The sequence below is a fragment of the Danio rerio genome, chromosome 9 (assembly GCF_052040795.2).
Source record: "Danio rerio strain M-AB ecotype USA chromosome 9, GRCz13ab, whole genome shotgun sequence".
In the NCBI taxonomy this organism is placed as follows: Eukaryota; Metazoa; Chordata; class Actinopteri; order Cypriniformes; family Danionidae; genus Danio; species Danio rerio.
This window is the reverse complement of record NC_141029.1, coordinates 6112501-6137140: the sequence shown is the minus strand read 5'-3', so window position 1 is coordinate 6137140 and position 24640 is coordinate 6112501. Positions and strand designations below refer to the sequence as shown.

Below are 24640 nucleotides of genomic sequence, written 5' to 3'. Positions count from 1 at the left end.
TAGTTCAACCACTGGGTGTTCATTTTACATACTGCACCTTTAAACACATTTCACCACATTTGTGTTTGCACCGTGAAAGAAGTCTGATCAAATGCATAGTCATCTTCCTTTGGAGACATTCAAGCTCAACATTTTAGACTCATTTTACACCAGCATTTAGCATGGTTGACTTGAAAATGCATCTTAAAATCTGTTGCAAACTGTGTCTTGTTCAATCACAAACCTCATTTTGCTTTCCAAATTCATTTTTAATTGACTAAAACAGTGAAAAGATGATGATTTATCGCAAAGCATGGGCACAGTGATTTTCACAGCTAACCCTTTTGTGGCAAGTGTAGCAGGGCTGCGAGCCACGGATTGGAGTGGATTGAGGCCAGTGACGTGACTGTAATGAACAAGTGGTGATAAAGTTTGTTCATCATTTGCCAATTTCTGTAATCTTTTTTCCATTTAATTTGGAACTGCATTGCATTGGTGGCAAAACCTGAGAGGGAGGAGGAACACACAGTTAAAGAGTGCCTGCTGCTGAGGGGGATTTTGATCAGATCCCTTAGTTTTTCATGATTCCGTGATCACTGAATCCAACGCAAAATCAACAAAAAGTCACAAATTTCTGCGATCCTAGAAAATTCTTAATTAAATGCAAAAAAAAAATGCAAAAAAAAAATAATAATAATAATAAAAAATCTCATAAAAGATCCAATTCCAAACCATATAATCAAATTATATTTATTTCAGTTTGCAATTTATTGTTTTATGTAACTTAGACGTTGCATACGTAGTGCATTTGATGTATTTGAATGTCTCTTGAAAAATAACATGTCACCTGCACCCTCACATTCATTACAGTACCACTGAAGCTAAGCAGGACTAGAGTTAGTACCTTGATTGGAAACAACATGGGAAAACTAGCTAGGTTGCTGCCGGAAGAGGTGTTAGTGAGGCCAGCAAGGGATGCCCAACCTGAGGTTTGTGTGGGTAATAATGCCCCAGTATAGTGAAGGGAATGCTGCACTGTCATTTAGCACTGTCTTTTGGGTAAGATGTTAAACTGCGGTCCTGACTCTCTATGGTCATTAAAAATCACAGGATGTTCTTCGAAATGAGTAGGGGTGTGTCCCTGGTATCCCGGCCAAATTTGCCCACTAGCCTCTGTCCATCATAGCCACTCAACCAGTTAAACTCTGTGATGTCATTGACTTAAAGGGCTAGCATTGCACCAGAACCCCTTAAGTGATTTCGTTTGAAAGTTTAGAATCTATATTTTATGCACATATGCATCACTTTGGTTTTTATTCTACTCTACAAAAGTTATTTACACTTAAATACACAGTATTTTGGATACCCGAGCTGGGTATTTTACATTGGTTCATTTTCATATTTTTCATATAACACATGTACAAGTTATAGGTCAAATGAAAGCTCTTGCCGGTGCTCATACAGTTCTAGTGTTCTTTTTACTGAATTATATTCACATATCAAACAGTTGCCAAATAAATTGCGGTGTTTCCATGGCGCAGAAATGAAAACAATACATTTATGATCACTGAGCAGCCCCAGATAGCACAGACAGCTGTCATCTCTTACCTTTTGCTTGTGTGCTTCAGGGCCATTTCTCCTCTGTTTTTGAGGTGATGTGCATAAGTAATCTTTTTATATGTCTGACGTGGTCCAAACACAGTAAATTATGTTTGATCAAACAAAAGAATAGTGAAATATGAAAACAATGATTGGTCCCTGTGGTTTGTACAGCACCTCTCATCAGTTGGAATACAGTAACTTTTGCATAGATTATGGTAGAGACATTTTTCTTTTTTCCTATTATTACAGACATGTGCAGGAAATTAATTAAAAATTAACCAAAATTAATAGGAAATTAACCAAAATTAATTACAGCACCCTAGACCACACAGAACCTAACTTTCAAATTTCAAATCAGTTTATAAAAAAAAAAAAATACAAAAATCGCCTCCTTTTTTAGATGTTTATTATAACACAGACAACATAAGCAGCTATTTTAAACACTTTTAATAGTGTTTTATGAAAAGTCAAAGGGTTTTCTTTAAAATTATACTACATTTTTGCATTTACACCTAGCAAAATCCAGACAGAAATCCCAAAATAACAGCAGAGTTTATTAACTAATTGACTTTATCACTCTGTTTTTTTTTTTCAACCAATAAGCTGGCGTGTGGTCCAGTACAGAATGTCTAGAAGATTGCCTCTAAAGTAAAGTATTTTGAGTACCCATAAATGCACTATATATACTACCTGATAAAATCTTGTTGCCTATCCAAGTTTTAGGAACAACAGATAATTACTTGACTTTAAGTTGATCATTTGGTATCAGTAGTGGCTTATTTGAAAGGCAAAGGCCTCTAGACCCTCCTTCATCTTACCCCAGACATGCTCAATAACGTTCATGTCCGGTGACTGGGCTGGCCAATCCTGGAGCACCTTGACCTTCGTTGCTTTCAGGAAGTTTGATGTGGAGGCTAAAGTATAAAAAGCAGCGCTATCCTGCTGAGGAATGTTCTCTCTCTCGTAGTTTGTAATGTAATGGGCAGCACAAATGTCTTGATACATCAGGCTGTTGATGGTTCCATCCACTCTGCAGATTTCTCACACGCCCCCATACTGAATCTAAGCCCAAACCATGATTTTTCCTTCACCAAACTTGACTGATTTCTGTGAGAATCTTTGGGTCCATGCGGGTTCCAATAGGTCTTCTCCAGTTTTTGCGATGATTAGGATGCAGTTCAACAGATGATCCATTGGCAAAATATACCTTCTGACACTTTTCCAAATGATCAACTAGAATTGAAGGTATTGTTTGTTGCTCCTACAACTGCCATCAACGACAAGATGTTTGTTATGCAGTGTAAATGTAAGGAATTATTAATTAAACATGCTAAACAATATACAAAACAAATCAAAACACTTACAACTTAACCTTCTTCTAATGATGTCAAGTATGCACTGAATAAATACTTTTACCTGGCAATTGTATACGCCTTGTTATTTACATATTGTACAACCAACTGCAATTCGCTTAATGTAGCACAAGAACAAACGAGACTACAGCATGAGGTAAACATGAGAAAACACTGTTAAACTAAATTCACTGCCATTCACCAATCCAGTTAATGATTTCTGCAAGGATATGAAGGAGCTGGTATTGTCACAATGGGCATCTGATATTCACTAGGTGCCAGGGCTTGGTTCTGTATGCCATTATGAATGGAATCAGGAGAAGCAAGGGACCAGGGGGTTGCTCCAGGCACCTGTAATCAGAGGAGTCATTGTTAACCAACAATGGGGGTAGTGGCGTCTGCATCTGTCCGCTGAAGGGTTATCAGTAAGGCCATTTGGCATCATGAGTGTGGCCCTTTAAGTTGGTGAAGGACCAGGTGGCAGCTTGTTCAGGAAGTTCTCTTGACAAGCTTCAACAGTTGCTGCAGAAGGAGAAACACTGAGAAAATCGAGCATGTGCTTGAAGAAAGAGCATTGTCTCTACTTGCTTTATTTGGCAAGCCAGAAGGTGTCATCACAATCGGTTGCCAAGCCACATTACGTTTGATTTGTTTTTCTCTTGGTGGATTGCGCTGCCACTTAGGTGGAATTTATGCTGTAGATTTTGAGGGTCAATTTTGATTTGGAGACTCCATCCAATTTTTTTGATGATCTGCATACATTAGTTTAAAAGGGTCTCATATTCAACATCAACAGTTACATGGCAAAAACATCCTGACCTGGAAAAAGGAGCAGGCACTGATTAGCAGCTGTGCTGATAAATAGCAGTCTTTACCCAATTCCTACAATTAATATTTTAATGCGCATAACATCTTTGAGCAAAGTGATATTTCTCTCTCTCTCTCTCTTGGCACTGCTGCCAAGCAAATATTCGTTATAGTTTCAATCAGTCTCCTCTTCACCAATCATCTGGTGTGTGGTATGTGGTCTGACGCAAAATGTCGTCATCCAGGTGGATGCTGCACACTGGTGGTGGATAAGGAGATTCCCCCATTGCGTAGAGTGCTTTGAATGCCCAAAAAAAGCCTGTTAAAACGTCCTTATTAAATTACAATAATGAATAAATTGTACAAAACAGTCATATTTAAAAGTAAAGTAATGAGCTATTTCAAAGTACACTTTAGAGAAAATCCCATTTACGAGCGAGAGCAATACGATATCCTTTAAGGCACAGTCTGTCACGTTGCTTTTATTTATTTATTATTTACTTTTTTTTTTTTGGGGGGGGGGGTGTTAATGTATGAATTATTACATATTTTGTGTATGGGGGTTAATATTTAATTGGTCATTAGATTAAATTTGTTAGCTATTTTATTTATTGATCGGTTGGAGCATCAAAATAAATAAATAAATAAATATATGAACAATCGCAGATTATTATTTCAAGTATCAAACATTTATATTAAGAAGATTCCGACTATTCTAAATAATTTTTTTAAACAATGTTTGGGCTCAATTAAGATGTTTTCTTTGTAAATAACTGCTACACGTCTTTCCAATTAAACATTTTGATAATAAACAAATGTTTTAACTTCCTGTCTCCAAGATTGCATAGCAATTTTCTAAATAATCTGAACTAGACAATTAAATTATGCTGTAAATAGCATAGATTGATAACTTATTATTTTTCTATTTATTTATATTTTTGACTGCAGATGATTTACTGCTGGTTTTGTCTGACCAGAGGAGAACTGCACAATGTAAAGCTGCAATTGACGCAGTCGCATTGTGTAAAGCGCTATATGATACAGCATGTTTATTCTTGCGCTATTTTAAGTGAATGTAAATAGAGTCGATTCCGGAGTCGAGAATCGGAGTCGACTTCAAAAAACCCGGAACCGAACACCCCTACCTTCCAGCCAACCCCAAATTAATGAAGGGACTAAGCCAAAAAGTAAATGAATGAATAAATGGTTTTAACTTGTTTGTTCTATTATAACCGCACAAAAATATATAATTTTAAAGATGCAACTTTCCTTTTAAATGAAAAAAAATAACACTTTTAACGTCAATGCAGATGTTTTATAAATTGTACAAAATATGGTATTCCCCCCTAATCTCTAAAAATCTGTGCTTAAAAAAAATCCCATTCATAATTACAAATTTTGTGACAGCATTCCTGTATGTTAAACCAATAAATACAATTCCTTGATATGACTTGAATGCTCCATAAGAATTTTTCAATTTGTTTCTATGGTTACTGATTATGATTCACGCCTGTGTCTGCCTTGTTACTCATTTAATGCCAGGTTTCAGTTGAGTTCTTGCTGTGATTATGTTTGTTTTGCTGTCTCTTCTGCATTATCCCTGTGCCACAGATTAGTTTAGTTCAATAAACGTTTATTTACAACTTCAACTCCTGCATCACGTATTATCACTAGACGGTAAAGTGGTTCAGTGGTTAGCACTGCCACCTCACAGCAAGAAGGTCGCTGGTTTGAATTCCGGCTGGGTCAATCGTCAGTTGGAGTTTGCATGTTCTCTCCTTGTTCGTGTGAGGTTTCCCCGAGTTCTCAATTTACCCCACAGTCCAGAGACACACGGTAAAGGTAAATTGAATAAATTTAATTGGTTTTAGTGTAATTTTGTGTGCAAATGCAAGAGTGTATGGGTGTTTCCCAGTACTGGAAGGGCATCCACTGCGTAAAACATTTGCTGGATAAGTTGGTGGTTTATTTTGCTCCTAAATGAAGGGACTAAGCTAAAGGAAAATGAATGAATGTATTATCACTTCCTGAAATAGTTGAACATCAAATACTGTATATGATCAGTGACATGCAGTGTTTGCTTGTATAATGACCTCATTCTGGATTGTCAGTGGCTTGTGTGCAGAGAGCTATTGGCAGTTCACACACTGAGCTGTCTTGGATGGTTTAAATAGCGATGTAACTTACGAATGTTGACAGTGCATGTTCGTGCGAGAAAGAACGTGTTCATCCCAAAACAAGCATCTGTCACAGACGCCAAGATTGCACGGTGAAGCACGCCGAGGGAGACTTTCATCCAGAAGAAGAAGAGCACAGAGGAACGAGTAGCTGAATTCGATTAGACGTTCCTTTTGCAACGTTTCAAATGGCGAGAGGAACAAGTGTTTCATTCTCTCTAATCGAATTTATTGTCTCGTTCTTCCTATATCTTTTCTCTTAACTGAATTGTTTTTGCATTCGCCAGAGCTGAGTGCGCTTCTGATTTTGTGCTTTTACCTTTTTTTCTTAGCTTGTTTGGTGTTTGTGGTCGGTTGGAAAAAAAAAAAAAAAGAAACACAATTTATAATGACGTGTGTAAGGTTATAGTGTACTTTCAGACTAAACCCTAAAGAAAACATCACTTATTCCAGAGCTGTGATCAGAATTTAAAAGAAATTTACATTCATTTACTCAAGCTGGAATGCAATTCAACTGTTGTCACGATATTGAATTTTTAAAAACGTCCATTTCCCGTTAACGTTTAGGCACTGTTGAGTACATTCTTAAAGACAGCTGCTTTGCCATTGTGTTCACACATTGCTCAACACATTGTAAATAAAAACCAAATTTTACAGAAAATATCTCATCCCATTTTTTACAGTAATTTTCTTGTCATTTAAAATAATATTCAACACTTTGTAAAATGACAAACAATCTCACAGTTTGACTTTTATTTTAGGTGCTTTATCATTAAAGACAAATTACTGACATTTTTTTTTGTTTAAAAAGAAGCTGGAAGATTAATAATATGAACCGGGACAAATACAATTAGTGCCTGCCTACACACCTTCAGTGCTTGGCCCCTAACAATATTAGAATTGCTGTGTAGTTATCTACCACCAGGATATTCTTGGTATCACAGAACATTTTTACAGTATTTCACTGTGACTTATTTGTATGTTTATGAAGCTCCATATAATAGAGGATTCAAAATAGTACCCTTAATCCATTTGCCAGCTTTGATGACACATGCTGTTTAACCCTAAATGGAGTCAATTCCACCCCCATGCTGCACACTGCAGTTTTCTAATGCTTCCCAAGTATTTCCCGAGGCCTGCGAAACCCACGACTGTGACAGGGTTCACAAAAATCCTCAAAGACTTCAGTTCATGCTTCTCCCACATACTGAGCCTAATGCGTCCCACAGAAAGTAGTGCCATGTGGAGGATACTTGATAAACACGGCAACGTTCTTTGCAACAATGACAGAGAAAGCGAGAGATTAGATCGATTTAAGTCGGGCCGCTTATGTGGTCCCACATCTCCTCTGAGATCAAAGTCCTGAGGTTGTCGGCAGCATTTCGGCGGATCTAATCCTCTGAGACTAGTAGCTACAGGCGATCAGTAATGGAGCAGACGCCGAGCCCATGCGCTGTAGTCAAAGGTGGCCTCGATTGATTGCTTTAGCCTTACTAAGCCTCAAACAGGATATGACTGTTCACATCCCATAATCCTCCCTGCTCATGCTGGCTCCTATTGACTGCTCTCTGCAAAGGCAGTAATGGAAAGCAGCTGGACGAAGTCACACGTTGACACAAAATGAAGTCTGATAGTTGGGTGCAAAATTTTAAGCTAGATTAAGTATACACTTTATAATTTGAAACAGTCTACATTTACACCAAACAATTTAGATACCGAACATATATTGAGCAAAAGTAATAAGCACTGTGCCAGATTTGTTGCCTAAAGCCTGGTTTATACCTCTGCATTGAGTGATCGGCGTGACCCATGACGTATGCCTTGTGGGTTGCCGTGCATTCATACTTCTGTGGACTGTTCAGAACTTCAGAAACGCTAGCTGTAGCAGTAGGTTTAAATGTTCCTCTGTGTCAAGTTTCTTCACAGCTGTTTTTTCTGAACGCTACCTTAATGTACAAGTGGCTCAAACTTGCCTCAGATAGCATACGAATGTGGGCCACTTTAGGCAGTTATGAGGCACAGGTGGTATTCCTTCGGACCAGACAAAATGAATGTGAGCCTGAAGTTGCCCAACTGTACAATGGCAAAGGGATTCAAGATTCAAAAGATTCAAACACATACATTTTGTAAAAGATTTGGCACTTTTGGTAAAATGTAATCTGAATGTGAGCCCGATGTGGCCCATGTGGAAAATTATGAATTTGGCCCAAATGACAGAGGAAAAATGTGGGCCACAATAGTGGCATAGTCATTTAAGGGTAATCTGGGTCTAAACCTACAGTGGCTCACAGTACAAATGTGGCCCAGTTATCTATGTGGGCCACTTTTGGCAAATATTCAGCACAGTAAACTTTGGCTAATGCAGCCGTTAGCCTGTAGTGGCCCAGAGAAGATATGTCAAATGTGGCCCAGTTACCCTTAAAACATATGTGGTAAACTTTTAGCGAATATTTGGCACAGTAAGCTCTGGATAATGTGGATTTGAGGCTATAGTTGCCCAGAGAAGATATAGCAAATGGGGCCCAGTTTTCCTTAAACAAATGTGGGCCACTTTTGGCAAATATTTGGCACAGTAAGTGCTGGCTAATGTGGCTGTGAGCCTAAAGTGGCCCAGAGGAGATATGGCAAATGTGTCCCAGTTATCTTAAAACATATTTGGACCACATGGACTAAAGTCACCATCAAGGAGAAAAGTGTTTGCTTTAGTTGGGCTCATAGCTCTGAACCTCTTAATATAAATTTGCTTTTGGCCTGCTGTAACTTTTAAGAACATTGATTGAAAAGTTTGTTCATTACAGCAAACAAAATGAAGGTAGGCACAACCTCTGATGAAACAATGTAATTCACTGATGTTTACCAATGTTTAATCTATTATTAGAAGTTATAGGCCAGATCTGGGCCAGAATAAAAGCAAACAGTGGCCCAGAATAGGATCAGATCTGGTTCATTTGTTTGAATTCTGGCTGATATGTGATATTGCTATGGCTTATTTGTAGCCCAGATCTGGCAAGCATGACCGCCCAAGTGCCATCATTCCATGCGGGATGTGGGCCGGTTGTAAGTGTTTGGTGTGGGCCGGATTTAAGCCACATGAATTTTGCTAGCTGGGGCTCATTCAGGGGCAGAAACTGACAGACATGCAACAACTTTAATCATAAGGTAAACACAAAACAAAACTTTTTGTCTGGAGCTCCTTCACGGGACTCAACAACTGTAAACACTTGCTCCTATGAGTTCACGCGGCTCTTAGTCCTACCCTCACTTATCAGCGCTACCAAGCTGACCAATCACAGAGCTTGCGCTATGCGTTGTTGCAACTTGTAGCTACAATTTTAGGGAAGTACAAATTAGCATCAGCAATGACCACGGCAAGGGCTATACAACCAAGCGAAGGCTGTGCCGGAGCATACACGTGCGCTTGAAGCTTGTTTATATACCTTAAAGTGACATTTAAAGGGTTAACTAGGGTAATTAGGGTAACTATGCAGGTTAGGGTAATTAGGCAAGTTATTGTTTAACATTGGTTTGTTATGTAGACTATCTGGAAAAAATATAGCTTAAAGGGGCTAATTATTTGGTCCCTAAAATGACTTTAAAATAAATTAAAACTGCTTTTATCCTTGCCGAAATAAAACAAATGAGATTTTTTCCAGAAGAAAAAATATTATCAGACATACTGTGAAAATTTTCTTGCTCTGCTTATTTATATATATATATATATATTCATTTTCTTTTCGTCTTAGTCCCTTTATTAATCAGAGGAACATGGGAAACAATACGAACACAGGGAGAACATGCAAACTCCACACAGAAATGCCAACGACTCAACTGGGGGCGCAAACTACCAGCGCCTTTCTTGCTCTGCGGCGATCATGCTACGCACTGTGCCACTGTGACGCTCTACTAACCCTTTCTTATTGAATGCAATTTAAAATATAAGATTTTTCTGTAATTTAAACCTGCATTTTTGACAACAATACTCCAGTCATCAGTTTTGAAGTTTCACCTATGCTTCACTTAAGTTTCACCTATGTTTTCATATTGCAATTTATATCAAAACTATATTTTTCCAATATCATGCAGTCGTGACTTTTCGGGAAGTATCAAAACAATAAGAACACAGCAGTCAATACTCCATAATGCGATACAATAACTTTTATATCAACAACAACTCTTGCGTTTAATCTGTTGCCGACTTGTTGCTGTACTTTTGTTATATTATTACCCTTATTTATTTATTTTTTTAATCCCGTACATCTCAACAAATAATTACTGGTCTTTTGAAATGTCACATAAAATACATTCACATATCTCCTTTTCTGATCTCTAAGATCTTTTTCTGGTTCTTTTTATTTGGTTATTTTGTGGCGTTGCAGTGATACTATCTTGTCTAGCAAGAAATGTCATGTCTTTAATAAACTCATCGGAAATGAAACTATGAGTCCAAGTCTACTCTGAAGACAATTCAACAATATGACGTTGCATATTTCTGATAATGGATTGCTTTGCATGCAATCTTGTAGCCTGAATAATGTTTATTGAAGTTATGAAACACTGATGGAAAATATATCTAGTTTTGAAATGTTTTGGAATTTGACTATGTAAAAAACAAAAATAATAACCTGCATGGTCAGATGACTATATTTTGAGGTTTGTTACGCTTTTATTTCAAAGTACTGTATAAATATAAATTGGCTTATGAAGAGGTTCATGTTTATGGTGCTATTAAAATAATTTGTCGGACGTTTACAACATTCCTGCAGAGTAAGTGTAATAATATTTAGCAGTAAGCCTGCTATTTTCCTTCATTAGTGTTTGCAGTTCTCTCTGATTGATCAACAATCAGACAGCTTTCCAATTGCACATCAGTTACAGATATCAAGTTCAGAACTGATCATCTAATTAAAGTAAAGGATAATGTCAGGAAGAAGGATTTTCTGTGTAGAAATTGTGATGTATAACCATAGAGATCAGTTAAAAGAACATAATCCATCAGCCGTGTCTGTGTTAACAGCTTGAGTGAGCCGTTACATTCTGAGGATGTTATTTAAAGATGGCTGGGTATTTTTATTTTGTACATTACTGGCACAAAGTTGCGCTGAGGACCAGTAGAGAAATCCATCTTTTCTCAAGGCAGAAAGTACTATGCATATATCTACATATACAGAATGTCACAAAAGTGACCCTCACATTTCTCAGTTATCTATTCACATATCTATTTCTCAGTTAGTATAAAGATTTTCAATAGTTCATTTAAACAAAGCACATTTATTCAATGGTTATATTCATTAAAATAAACGTTTGGTCACTGAGCATCATTAGGAATAGAGAGATAATATATTTTATTATGTTTTAAATTGCAAAAAAACCCACAATTTTTTACACAATTGCAGCTAAATGTTTTATTTGTCTATTGAATTTTTCTCTATTACAATTTAATTTCATATTTTCCCCTAACATATTCATTTTTGTTGTACGTTTAGCTTTAGTTTCGGATTTGGTACTGACTAATCTAATGTAAATACACAATTATTTAGAAAATATAAATTGACAAGAGAGTGATGAACTCATTTATTAGGGACGCATATTATATTATATTATATTATATTATATTATATTATATTATATTATATTATATTATATTATATTATATTATATTGCATTATCAGTATATATTATATTATATTATATTATATTATATTATATTATATTATATTATATTATATTATATTATATTATACAACTTTAAAATTAATATAAATTATTTACTTGTTATGTTGTGCTCAATAATTATGAAAATGTGTTCAAACAGTCATGAGTCATAAACAGGCCTAAGTAAATTAATATATCCATCTCACACACAGTATTAACCAACTAAGAATCATATAAAAGATAATAATCAGAGTACAAGTTGTTGGCATAATAACATTGTCTATAATGCGGTTAAGAATATGAATATATGTATAATGTATAGACAAATAAATAAATAAATAAATAAATAAATAAATAAATAAATAAATAAATAAATAAATAAATAAATAAAAAAATACACATTTTATTTCTATTTCCATAGTAATAGCATTTTTAGGACCATAAACCATTTGCAAAATGTGTGTCAATTTATATATTTCTTATTCACAAATGATCATCGGAGTATAAAGCCACACATTTGTAATGATAGTGTTTTATGTGTGCAGGTGTGTATAGTATTGTGATGCATACCTATCCTTATTTATAGGAGATATTGCCTTATCTTTCCATTCAACAAGGTCCGTTTGGAGGTTTTGTTTCGAAGAATGCAGAAGTACTCCAGTAATCATCTGTGATTCTTATATAAATATATAATTTGCATCAGGAAATTGCAGACAGAGTTGAAAATAAACCCAAACAGTAATCAACTGAGAGTGTGTGCCGGAGTGGACCCTTGAAACACGCTCAGTAATTGAATATATGCAATGATACATTTAAGTGATTTGCAAACTCTTGGACGTAATCAAACATTTCCTCTATTATTTCTGTAGTAATTATTTGAACTTCACTGGCTGACTTGACTTGGTTTTACCGTTTTCATTTTATCTAACTTTAACATACCAAAGCCTGACACAGTGTGTGTTTGTTGTTGCTGTTTTTGGATTTAGCACAATTTTGTGCAATTTATATGAGCTTTTATGGCTCATTTGATAATCAGATAATGGACCTTATACTTGAATAGGAAACAAACACTTCAGTTTTTATTCAGATGCACAAACTGAACCAAAGCATGCAATTTGGAGCAGTTGCTGTTATTTAGTCAAATAAAATGATTCACTAATGTGTCTGCATCAAATAAAATGCACAAAAGGGATACAAATGACACAAATTGAATTCAAATATTCACTGTAATGTTTCATAAACTTTTATGAAAGTAATGTCAAAATATGAGTGTAATAATGTTGCTTCATTATTCGATGTAGCAGCGTTTAAGTTTTTTAAAAAAAGTATTAATTTAAAGTTAGTATTGAATTAATTAGTATCTGGGTTCAGTCTTTGGTATCCGATATTGGTTGTAACATTGCATTGTACATACTGTACAATACATTTCAATGAATGAATGAATGAATTTGTCAGTGAATCAAGTCATTTTTGAACAAATTAATGAATGATTTGTGAATGAATTAATTAATTTATGAATGAATAAATTCTGAATTCATAAAATAATAAATTATTTTTAATGAATGAACTAACATTTGATGAACGAATAGTTTTATAGAGGAAAGATTTTGTGAGTGAATGATTTTTATAAATGAATTATTTTTAAACAATTTTTTTGTGAATGAATGAGGTAATTAATGAATTAATTTGTAAATAAATAAAAAAATACATGATTTTAATGAAAACAAAATACTGAATAAACGAATGATTTTGTTGAGAAAATATTTTGTGAATGAATGAGCGTGTTTGAATGAATGTGTTTGAACAAATGAACGAATTTGTCAGTGAATCAAATAGATCATAAATGAATGATTTTTAATGAATGAATTATTTTTGAACAAATGAATAAAATACTTTTGTGAATTAATCAAATAATGAATGATATTTAATGAATGAAACAATGAATTACTTAATGAATATATGGTTTCATGGAGAAAATATTTTAGGACGAATGAATTAGTTAATTAATAAATGAATGAATGAATGAATGAATGAATAAATGAATGAATGAATGTTTTTTTTAAATAATCAACAAATAAACAAATTAACAGATGAATAAATTAATGAATGAATTTTGGAAAGAATGCATGAACAAACAAATGAACGAAGGAACAAATAAATAATTTTAATCAATTAAATAATTTGTGAATTACATAATTAAATTGTGAATGAATCAAATAATAGAATATTTTTAATACATGAAATAATTAATTATTTAATGAATGAATGATTTTATGGAGGAAAGATTTTGTAAATTCATGAATGGAATTCATTCCATCAATTTTTGGAAAAAATGAACGAATGATCGAATTAATAAGTTAATTTAATGATTTTTTTAAAGAATGAATGAACGAACAAATGATTAGATTATTTTCATGAATGCAATAATTTGTGAATTACTTAAGTTAATTTTGTGAATAAATCAAATAAATGATTTTTAACAATTAAAATAATGAATTATTTAATGAATGAATTATTTTATGGAGGAAAGATTTTGCGAATGAATCAATGAATGATTGATTGATTTTAGGAATGAGTGAATAAATGAATGAATGAATGAACAATCTGAATCAGAGCAATCATTTATTAACTATTTAATAAAATGTAGGTTTTGTAAATGAATGAATTATATAAATTCAGTTCATGTATGTTTCATGAATAACATTACTCACAATATATGTTATTGCATATTATTTAAAAAAAATAAAAATACCAGTTAAATGACAACATACAGTAAACTGCTACCTAAACTTGAACATGGATAGAATTTCACTAAAAAGATTTTAATTGCTGATAAAATGATAAACTACACATCAAACAACACAAGAAGATTCTTCCAGCAAGTCTTTTTTGATCATGTTGATATTGCCTTTAAATATGATACAGCAGATCTTTATAGGGTTAAGGTTTGCTGATCTTTTATAATGACCCGAATATGTTGATCCGTATTTAATCTTTATGTTTCAGAGATGGATTCTCTGCGCATCCTGCTCTACTGTCTGATATTCCTGCTGAGTGTCTTTGGGAATCTGCTCATCATAGTAGTGCTGATGGTGAATAAGCGAATGCGGACGGTGACCAACTCATTCCTGCTCTCTCTGGCCATCAGTGACCTGATGATGGCTGTGGTCTGCATGCCCTTCACTCTCATTCCCAACCTGATGGGGGACTTCATCTTTGGGGCTGCCATGTGCAAGATTGTGGCCTATCTTATGGGTAAGATTCATTGCTTTGTGTCAGAAATTTGGCATTATCACCAAAAACCATTTTTGAAGTCAATGTTTTGGTGTACAGCACCCAGGGAGAGTTTTTACTGATTAAAGGACCTCACAAGCTTCAAGTCAAAGGATTAGCTTACCCAGAAATGTTATTTATTAATTAGTTATGAATTACTCAGCATCATGTTGACTAAAGAACTTTGTTTATCTTTAGAACAAAAACAAAAAAAAAAACTATATTTTAGATGAAATCCAGGAGCTCTCTCATCCTCCAAATGGTCACAAGATACGCAAAGATCTTGGGCTCTATTTTGACCGTCCATGCGCAGAGCGCAAAACGCAAGGCGCAAACGCTTTTAGGGCGTGTCAAAACGCATTTTTGCTAACTTACGGATGGTTTATTTTCTTAATGAGTTATAGGTGTGTTTTGAGAATAAACCAATTAGAGTCTCATCTCCCATTCCCTTTAAGACCCAGCTGCATCGCGTCGAGCGCATTCGCTATTTACAGGACGCAAAGTAAGTCTAAGTGGAAAAAATGAGCATTTCACAAGCAAACAGTTAACAGTTTTTTTAACAGAAAACTGTTAAACAGAGCATCTACTGCGTGAGAATGAGAGATAATGAAACTACTTTCACATTCGCTCTTGGATAGGGAAACCTTTACGCACACATCAATAAGCCTATAAATAATTAATTTAGTTTGTTAAGCGCAAAGATTTGTTTCAAAACTATTTCTAAATTCAGTTCTAATTTCTAGCAAACGAATAAATTAACAATAATGACCAAGTGTGGTCAAAATACTGAGTTATTTCCAAATACACCTGCCATGCCCCATATGGTCTAAAACCTGACAGGTGGACAAATCTAAGCTTGTTTTTAATAAAACAAATATAAATATGGATATAATAAATAATACTGCTAAATATAATAACATTATACAAAAGCAAATTGTTATGAATGAACTGAAAAAGCCTCCCGAGATGAAGAAGACATAAAAGCAGCGATTTTTCATATTTATGTGGGATAGAAAATAATATGTTTTGTAATATTTTAATCTTTTATATTTATATCCTATATCTATTCTTATTATATCCTATATATATCCTTAATATTTAAATTTTTTCATATGTAAAGATATTTGCCTATTGCTCTCTTGTGCGTATTAAGCAGTGCGTAAGCGAGGCGCCGGAGTTTAGACCGGGTTTGTTTTGGTCTAATGAAAAATCTATTATAGATTCTCAAAATAGCAACGCGCCAGCAGTGCGCCTCAGAACGCCTTCCTTTTTAGACCAGAACGCCTATTGGCGCACATATGAGCGCTAATGCATTTGCTATTTAAACAGCGTAGCGCAACGCCTCAAAACCATTCTTGCGCCAAGCTGAAACTACCAAAAGACTACTGCGCCACGTCTTGCGCCACACTGCGCCGGGTGTATGACAGGGCCCCTTAAAACATCATCACAACTTCATGGTAATTTCATTGGCCCAACTGTAATCATACAATATTTGTGTAGTAAAAAAAACAAAACAAACAAACAACAATGTTAAATATGACTTCGAATATAACTTAATTTTGGTTGAAGATGAATCAAGGTCTCAGAGAATTCAATGGAAAAACATGGTAAATATTAACAGAATTGTCATTTTTGGGTGGACTAATCATTATGTCGACCTATTGGTAAGTCTCTACCCTCAAATGACGATTAGCCAATAGCTATGTTTCCATCCGCCTATTTTTATGCGCATTTTGCATATGCTCATACAAAACGGTTGATTTGACGGTTGATACATTTTGAAAATGTGCATAAAAAGCATATGCGCATAACTGAGAAGGATAAACGTTTTTATTCGATAGGAAAAGATGCACATAAACTACGATGGAAACACTTTTGTCGCACAAATTTCAGTATGCGCATTAAAAAAGGTCGTGATTTTGTGATAGAAGATCATGTGATGATGAAAATGTGTGTAAATGGACAAACCAGCAGGCTGAGCACACTGTAAACCTTCTGAACTGTTGTTTCGGTCATTCTAAAATGCCTTCCCGTTTAAATCTTAGTGTTATTATAATATTAATAACCTCCAGAATTAAGAGTGTCTGTGCTCCGCGTCTGACTCCTTCAAACACCATGGCAAGTTCACTGCGTGTCAGGATTGCCTTCTGAAGCGCAAGTCATTTATTAGATGAAGAAAAGATTGACCTTCTCATACTGCTGCAAATTACGTTTTTACTGTTGATAATTGGTACCAGTTAATCAAGAAGTGATGATTTTGTTCGCTTTGACTTGCTGGATGGAAACGTTGCTTTATTTGGACGTCTTTTATGTGATAATCCAGTTTTGCGCATAAAGTTCAGTCCTATTTTTGGATGGAAACACAGTTTTTGAGAATCAGTTGCACATGGATTGGAACTGGGACATTTTAGTGCCATCAGTGGAGATTAGAATATCTAAAGATTTTGCCTTTTTAATTGTGTTTATGCTATACACAAATCGCCACCTTAGAATTATAAGGTTCTATCTGACATTTTTATCTAAATTGAGTTATTGACACATTCTAAATGACAACTTATTTACATTATGGGATGCTTTTTTTAGATTGTTTACATTTTAAGACTTTTTTATTTAAAAAAAACAAATGTTACACACGTACTGTTTGCTATGGAATGCGAAAAACTTTGGAGCTCAAAATCTCAAAATCATTCAGAACGCAGACAGAACCTTATAATTCCATGGTGACGAAATTATTAAATTGGGTATTTATAACATTGAGAGGTATGCTGATGGGATGAGCTATGAAATGTATTGGTCAGATACAGTTGAAGTCGGAATTATTAGCCCCCCTGACTTATTAGCACCCCTGTTTATTTTTTCCCCAATTTCTGTTTTATGGAGGGAAGATTTTTTCAGCACATTTCTAAGCATAATAGTTTTAGAAACCTATTTCTAATAACTAACTAATTTATTTTATCTTTGTCATGATGACAGTAAATAATATTTTACTTGATATTTTTCAACACACTTCTGTACAGCTTAAAGTGACATTTAAAGGCTTAACTAGGTAAATAAGGTAAAATAGGCAGGTAAGGGTAATTAGGCAAGTTATTGTATAATGATGGTTTGTTCTGTAGACTATCGAAAAAAAAAATAGCTTAAAGGGGCTAATAATTTTGTACCAAAATTGTTTTTTAAAAAATTAAAAACTGCTTTTATTCTAGCCGAAATAAAACAAATAAGACTTTCTCCAGAAGAAAAAATATTATCAGACATACTGTGAAAATGTCCTTGCTCTGTTGAACATCATTTGGGAAATATTAAAAAAAGAAAAAAAAATCAAAAGGGGGTTAATAATTCTGACTTCAACTGTATGTCAATATTAAAAAAAAAAAAAAAAAAAAAAACAGAATAAGGTGATGAAGCTATTGTGGGGAAAAATAAATACATTTTGAAAAAAGTCCTTCCAAGTGTCAACTTTTTTGCAAGGAAGTGTATGCCCCTGCCAAGTTTTATAACCCTCAACCCCCACCCCCTTCTCCCATGACCCAAATTGACAACTCTGAGTTTTCTAATAAAAAAGAGCACTTCAGAGGCCTTGCATGTCCCATTTCCGGCTAGAAACCTCATATTTATGATAATTTAGGTAACTTGTGAAGGCAGTGGAATTCGACATTTTATGAGTGCTTTATAGCCATAAAAGCCAATAAATCTATAGTACAGTAATGAACAGGCATGGCGTCCTTATTATGGCACGGCAAAAAACGTGCATATAATTTTAAATACAATATATTCCAGGTTATTAAGAATTTGTTTTTGTAATACATATTAACTTTATGTATCAACAAATTAAATTCACCTTTATTTGTATGGCGCTTTTACAATGTAGATTGTGTCAAAGCAGCTTCACATAGAAGATAATAGTAAAATGAAACAGTGTAGTTCAGTTTTCAGATTTTAAGTTCAGTTCAGTTTAGCTCAGTTCAGTGTGGTTTAATAATCACTACTAAGAGTCCAAAAATTGAAGAGCAATCCATTGATGCGCAGCTCTACAGGTCCCGAACCATGCAAGCAAGTGGCGACAGTGGCGAGAAAAAAACTTCACTAATTGGTGAAAGTGAAGAATTAAAAAATCTTGAGAAAAACCAGGCTCAGTAGGGCAGGACCATTACTCCACTGGCCAAACAACTTGTACAGAGCTGCAGTCTATGCGCTGGAGGCTGGAAGCTGGACCTCAGCTCTGTCCTTGGAGCATCACAGGAATCAGTCTCATGCTCTGAATCCTATAGCTCAACAAAATCAGCAAACAATGCAAAAGAAATATGACAACGAGATGCTGCACTGCCAGAAACCTGTATTATTATCGGCCAAGTGAAGGAGTCATTCATAACGAAGATTCATTCACAAATGGATTTTGGATTGAATTCTCTTTCCAAAGTCCAGATTTTGAGAACTAAAATCCATACCAAGCTATTATTGAGGAATCATGCTCATCAACTGTTGCCTTCCAAATAGACACACTGAAAAATGATTCATATAGAGCCACTAAAAATGTCTGTGAGACAATACTTCTCATTTGTAATGCAATTACTAGGATATCCAATTTTGGCACTAACCGTGGCTTTGAGAAATTGGCCCCTGATTTAGACATATGAATGTGCCCAGCTTGATCTGCACTTTTTACATGGATCACTACCTCCCTAAATGAAACTCAGAGCTCATCCAGCAACAGCTAATACAAATCCAAGGACAGATTTGACACACAAGGGCTGCTAGCAAAATGGTATTAAAACAAAATCAACTTAAATGGATATTTTCATTCATTTATTTTCCTACGGCTTAGTTTCTTTATTAATCCGGGGTCGCCATAGTGGAATGAACCTGTCAATTTATCCAGCATGTTTTACGCAGTAGATGTGGCTCCAACCACAACCCAGTACTGGGAAACACCCATACAACTTCACATTCACCTTCATACACCACGGCCAATTTAGCTTAGACAAATTCACCTGTACCACATGTCTTTGGACTGTAGGGGAAACCAGAGCACTCCAAGGAAATCCACGTCACTTAAAGGGATAGTTCTGAAATGAAAATGAAAATTCTACAGTTTAACAAAGCAACATTTATTGACATTTTAGTAGTTTGAAGTAATATAATATATAAGAAATAATATATAGAGGAATAAGTTGGTAAAATTACTGAAAATGTACGGGCAATTTATTACAAGGTTTTTAATGCAACAACAACCCAGACAATACACTAGCTGCGTCCCAAATCGCATACTTATGCACTATTTTACGCCATTTTGTAGTATAAATAGTGTAAGTAGTGTGTTCACATTGAAAACTCTCAAAATAATAAGTGCACTTTAATTACCCGGATGATGCACTCATTCAGCCGCTAAAATGAAGTGTGGTATGATGGACACTTCACGCACTCAACGACCGCAGGTTTGCTTACGTAGCGGAAGGGGCGGAGCGATCGGACGCACATGTTGAATAACTTTATTTATTTTGGATAGTGAAAGCAAAATTCTCCTACGAGAGTGATTATAGCGCCTCCGCATGGTAAATGCGGCAATACTCACGGCAGGTATTACTTGATAATTCAGTCGTTTATTTCACTGATTTGGCAACAGTCAAACGTCATCAGGGAAACGGGTTGAATTTCCGCTTAGTAAAAAAACATTAGTGTGCCATTTGGGACAACACTACATACATATACTATCCTGTTGAGTGTGTAAGTGCATAAGTACATAGTGCATGAGTGCATAGTGTATAGTGTGCCATTTGGGACGCAGCTACTCTTTTTAGGTAAACCTTACTAGTACCAGCCTTAATCCTTTGTAGCATAGGTTCAACAAGATACTGGAAATACTCTTCAGAGATTTCAGTCCATATTGATATGATAGCATCACTTACTTTCTGTAGATTTGTCGGCTGCACATCCATGATGCCAATCTGCTGTTCCACCACATCCCAAAGGTACTCTATTGGATTGAGATCTGATGACTATGGAGGCCATTTAAGTACAGTGAACTCATTGTCATGTTCAAGAAACTAGTCTGAAATGATTCATGCTTTATGACATGGTGCATTATCATGCTGGAAGTAGCCATCAGAATATGAGTACACTTTGGTCATAAAGGGATGGACAAGGTCAGCAACAATACTCTGGTGGTTGGTACTAATTTGGCACAAATAATGGGCACAAAGTGTGCCAAGAAAATATCCCCCACACCATTACACCGGCACCACCAGCCTGAATCGTTGATACAAGGCAGGATGGATGTTGTTGACTCCAAATTCTGGCCCTACCATTCGAATGTCACAGCAGATATCGAGTCTCATCAGACAAGGCAACCTTTTTGCAATCTTCTATTGTCCAATTTTGGTGAGCCTGTGTGAGTTGTAGCCTTAGATTCCTGTTCTTAACTGCCACCTGGTGTGGTCTTCATCTGCTATACCACGAGTGGTTATTTGAGTTACCTTTGCCTTTCTATTATCCCGAACCAGACTGGCCAGTCTCCTCTGAGATCTGGCATCAGCAAGGCATTTGTGTCTACATTTGTAGACTGCCACTCGCTGGATATTTTCTCTTTTTTGAACCATTCTCTGTAAACCCTGGATATGGTTGTGCGTGAAAATCTCAGTAGACCAGCAGTTTCTGAAATACTCAAACCAGCCCATCTGGCAAACATGCCATGTTCAAACTCGCATAAATCACAGAGATAGAACTTATTTGCCTCGGGAGTTTTCCTAAATGAAGCGGTAAATATAAACATTACCATGGAGATCTTAATAAAGGAACAAACACATTAAGGGTGTTTGTTTGCGGAAATTCGTATTAAAATCTGTTTTATTTATATTGTGCACCATATATTTACAGTGCTTTTTTGCATAGTATACATTTTGAAAAGGGGAAAAACAATAATGAATGCTGTAATGTAATAAATTATTATCAATATAAAACACGTGAAGGTCACGTGATCATCAGGAAGACTGCAGCATCTCATTTCTCACAGTCTCCCGAGTTCATTCTTCCGAGGACACCTGGCAAGACCGCTCTCCACAAGAACGCAAGTCGGTTCTCTGCGTTCTTGGAATTGAGAAACAGCCCATGTTTACATGCCTAAATGCATTAAGTTGCTGCCATGTGATTGGCTGATTATACATTTGCATTAACAAGCTGTTAAATAGGTGTTCCTAATAAAGTGGTCGGATGCTTGTGGACTTACTGCCCGATTCTGGCCAGATGCGGCGGCCGCAAGCAAGCCGACGCTGCCGCATCGGCCCGAGAATAATGTGCGCTGCGGCCCGGAGCTGGCGCGACTCAGTATTTATATACTTTTATATAAAACCTTTTGGTATTACATTGGTACTTAATACATGGTATTACAACCCTTTGAGTTGATATAACAGCAAACGCCTGTGTGTCTGCTTGGTGCTTGTGTGTGTGTGTTAGTGCGCGCGCGCGCGTATGAGAGAGAGAGAGCTTTGTCTGTGTGTGTGTGCTTGGTGCTGTGTGTGTGTGTGTGTGTGTGTGTGTGTGTGTGTGTGTGTGTGTGTGTGTGTGTGTGTTTGTGTTTATGGCTGTCTGGACTGTTTAGTTGGGTGATTTTCGGTTTTGTTCTCCCCCGCTCTTTAGCGGGATCGGGCGCGGCGGGCAGAAAACGGGGCGGGTCGGGCAGCGGGACAACAAGTTCTTAATATAAGCGGGAGCGGTCGGGTTCGAGCTAAAACCTGGCGGGTGCGGGCGGGAGCGGGATTCAAAATTTTGTCCCGCGCAGATCTCTAGAAGGTGGCTCTCCAGGAACAGGGTTGGCCACCCCTGGTGTAGGAGGTCAATAGTCAGGTTTTTAGCTTTCTTTAAAACACCTTCTTCTGTGCTCAGCAGAATAAAGAAATTCATAATGATTTGCAACCACTTTAGGGTGAGTTAACATTCATTTTTTGCTCTTAACTAACCCTTTAAGACAGTTCTGCTCTGGGATCAGCGGACAATATAGAGCATTTTGCACAAAAATCTCGAAAGAAACAGTTCAGGTACAGTGGCCTGAAACAACTAAACTGTCAAGTTTCTCCCTCGCATACGAGGGCAATTTGATAGCGTTTCTAAAGAATGTTTTTTCACCAGCATTATGTTGACTGTCTGGTGGAAGCCCTGGAGACGACAAAGTTCAGAAGAGAGCAGACCTTATTTGCTCGAGTGTGTACGAGTGGCCCCCGCGGCCCACACAGTGTCAGAGTGTGACAGGGCAGCACTTCCAACACGTCATACCAAGCGAAACCTCCCTCCTGCTGTTTGCTTTCTGAGGGGGTGGAGGGAAGTAAAGGGGGATTTGTAAAGCAAAGAACAATTTTCCTGATATGAGCTTTGGTGTGAAGGGTGAGATCCGATCAAAGCTCTCAGGCCATCCGGGCAGTAATTCCTCAAACAACAAGAGGGGTCGTCAGAAATCTTGCTTTACAACACTTGTCAACTACAATACCCTTTCATTACTTTTTTTCACCAAGCTTTGTATTTAGAACTCATTTAGGATTTGTTGCTCTCAATTTCGGATGGCATAAAGCCTTTTGGGAAAATAGAGAGCGAGAGATGTGCAGTGAATGCATGCAGTGATAAGAGCAACTAACTCCAAAAATGTAGTGGATGAACTTTGAATAAGTTCGTTTAGCTTTTGATATTAGTTTAGTTAGTGTGCAGTACCCATGTCTGTCAACACTGGGATGTGGAAATATGTGTGGTAAAAAAAGTATATTAAATTTGTATTTAACAAAATGTTTTCTTTTATTTATGGTTGTGAATTGCATTTTGAGAGCTTCAAATCTACTCTGTCGGCATTTGATGTTGAAAATGCAACTCTGCAGTTTAACCAAGTTACATATAATTTGGACATATTAGTTTAAAATTATATAATGTACAAGAAAAAATATACAGAGAAATAAGTCCCGGTGTACTGGCAGTTTATTACAAGGTTTCTGTAGCTTGGTGGTTTTTAAATGTGCTTTAAAATTAAATATTGTATTGTATTAACCCAGAAAATATGTTCATTAAAACTATTAAAATGTTCATAAAAGTCACTTAAAAAAATAAATAATAATAATAAACTTTTCAATGTTAATTGTAATTGGAAGTAATTAAAAAGCACAAATAAACAGGGTAACAAATAAAATTAAAAATTAGAAACTACTAATTTAAGGATATTTTTTACAGTGTATATATCTTTCCATGGTATAATTTAAGTATGCATTGATTCGGATTAAAGTTGCTATATTAATTTAATTACACACACATATGTAAAAAAAAAAAAAAAAAAAAAAAAAATATATATATATATATATATATATGTATATATATATATATATATATATATATATATATATATATATATATATATATGTATAAATATGTTTATATATATATATATATATATATATATATATATATATATATATATATATATATATATATATATATATATATATATAAATAGTTGAAGTCAGAATTATTAGCCCCCCTAAATTATTAGCCCCCCTGTTTCTGTTTAACGGAGAGATTTTATCAACACATTTCTAAACATTATAATTTTAATAACTCATTTCTAATAACTGATTTATCTTTTTCAAATAATATTTGACTAGATATTTTACTAGCCACATCAATATTAATGCTGCATTTTTTGAATGAAAAAGCATTTTTGGGCATTATGGGCCAATTTCTTAACCAGTTCTTGTCATAAGATCACATTTGACAGCAAGGGGGGCACTGTGGTGGTCCAGCATGTGAAAGAAAGATCAGCTATGTGCAGATGCT

At 35.5% G+C, this 24640-nt stretch overlaps 1 protein-coding gene and 1 long non-coding RNA gene across 2 annotated transcripts in view; one reads left to right on the top strand and one right to left on the bottom strand.

Annotated features, from left to right (window-relative positions):
- Positions 1–24640, bottom strand: part of LOC147842240 (uncharacterized) — a 1176585-nt gene that overhangs the window by 832036 nt on the left and 319909 nt on the right. The window lies entirely within an intron of this gene.
- cckbrb (cholecystokinin B receptor b) overlaps positions 1–24640 on the top strand; it is a 62658-nt gene that overhangs the window by 23497 nt on the left and 14521 nt on the right. The window contains exon 2 of the mRNA XM_087267463.1: positions 14576–14824. Within this exon, the coding sequence (XP_087123589.1) occupies positions 14576–14824 (249 nt within the window). The remainder of the gene's footprint in view (positions 1–14575; positions 14825–24640) is intronic.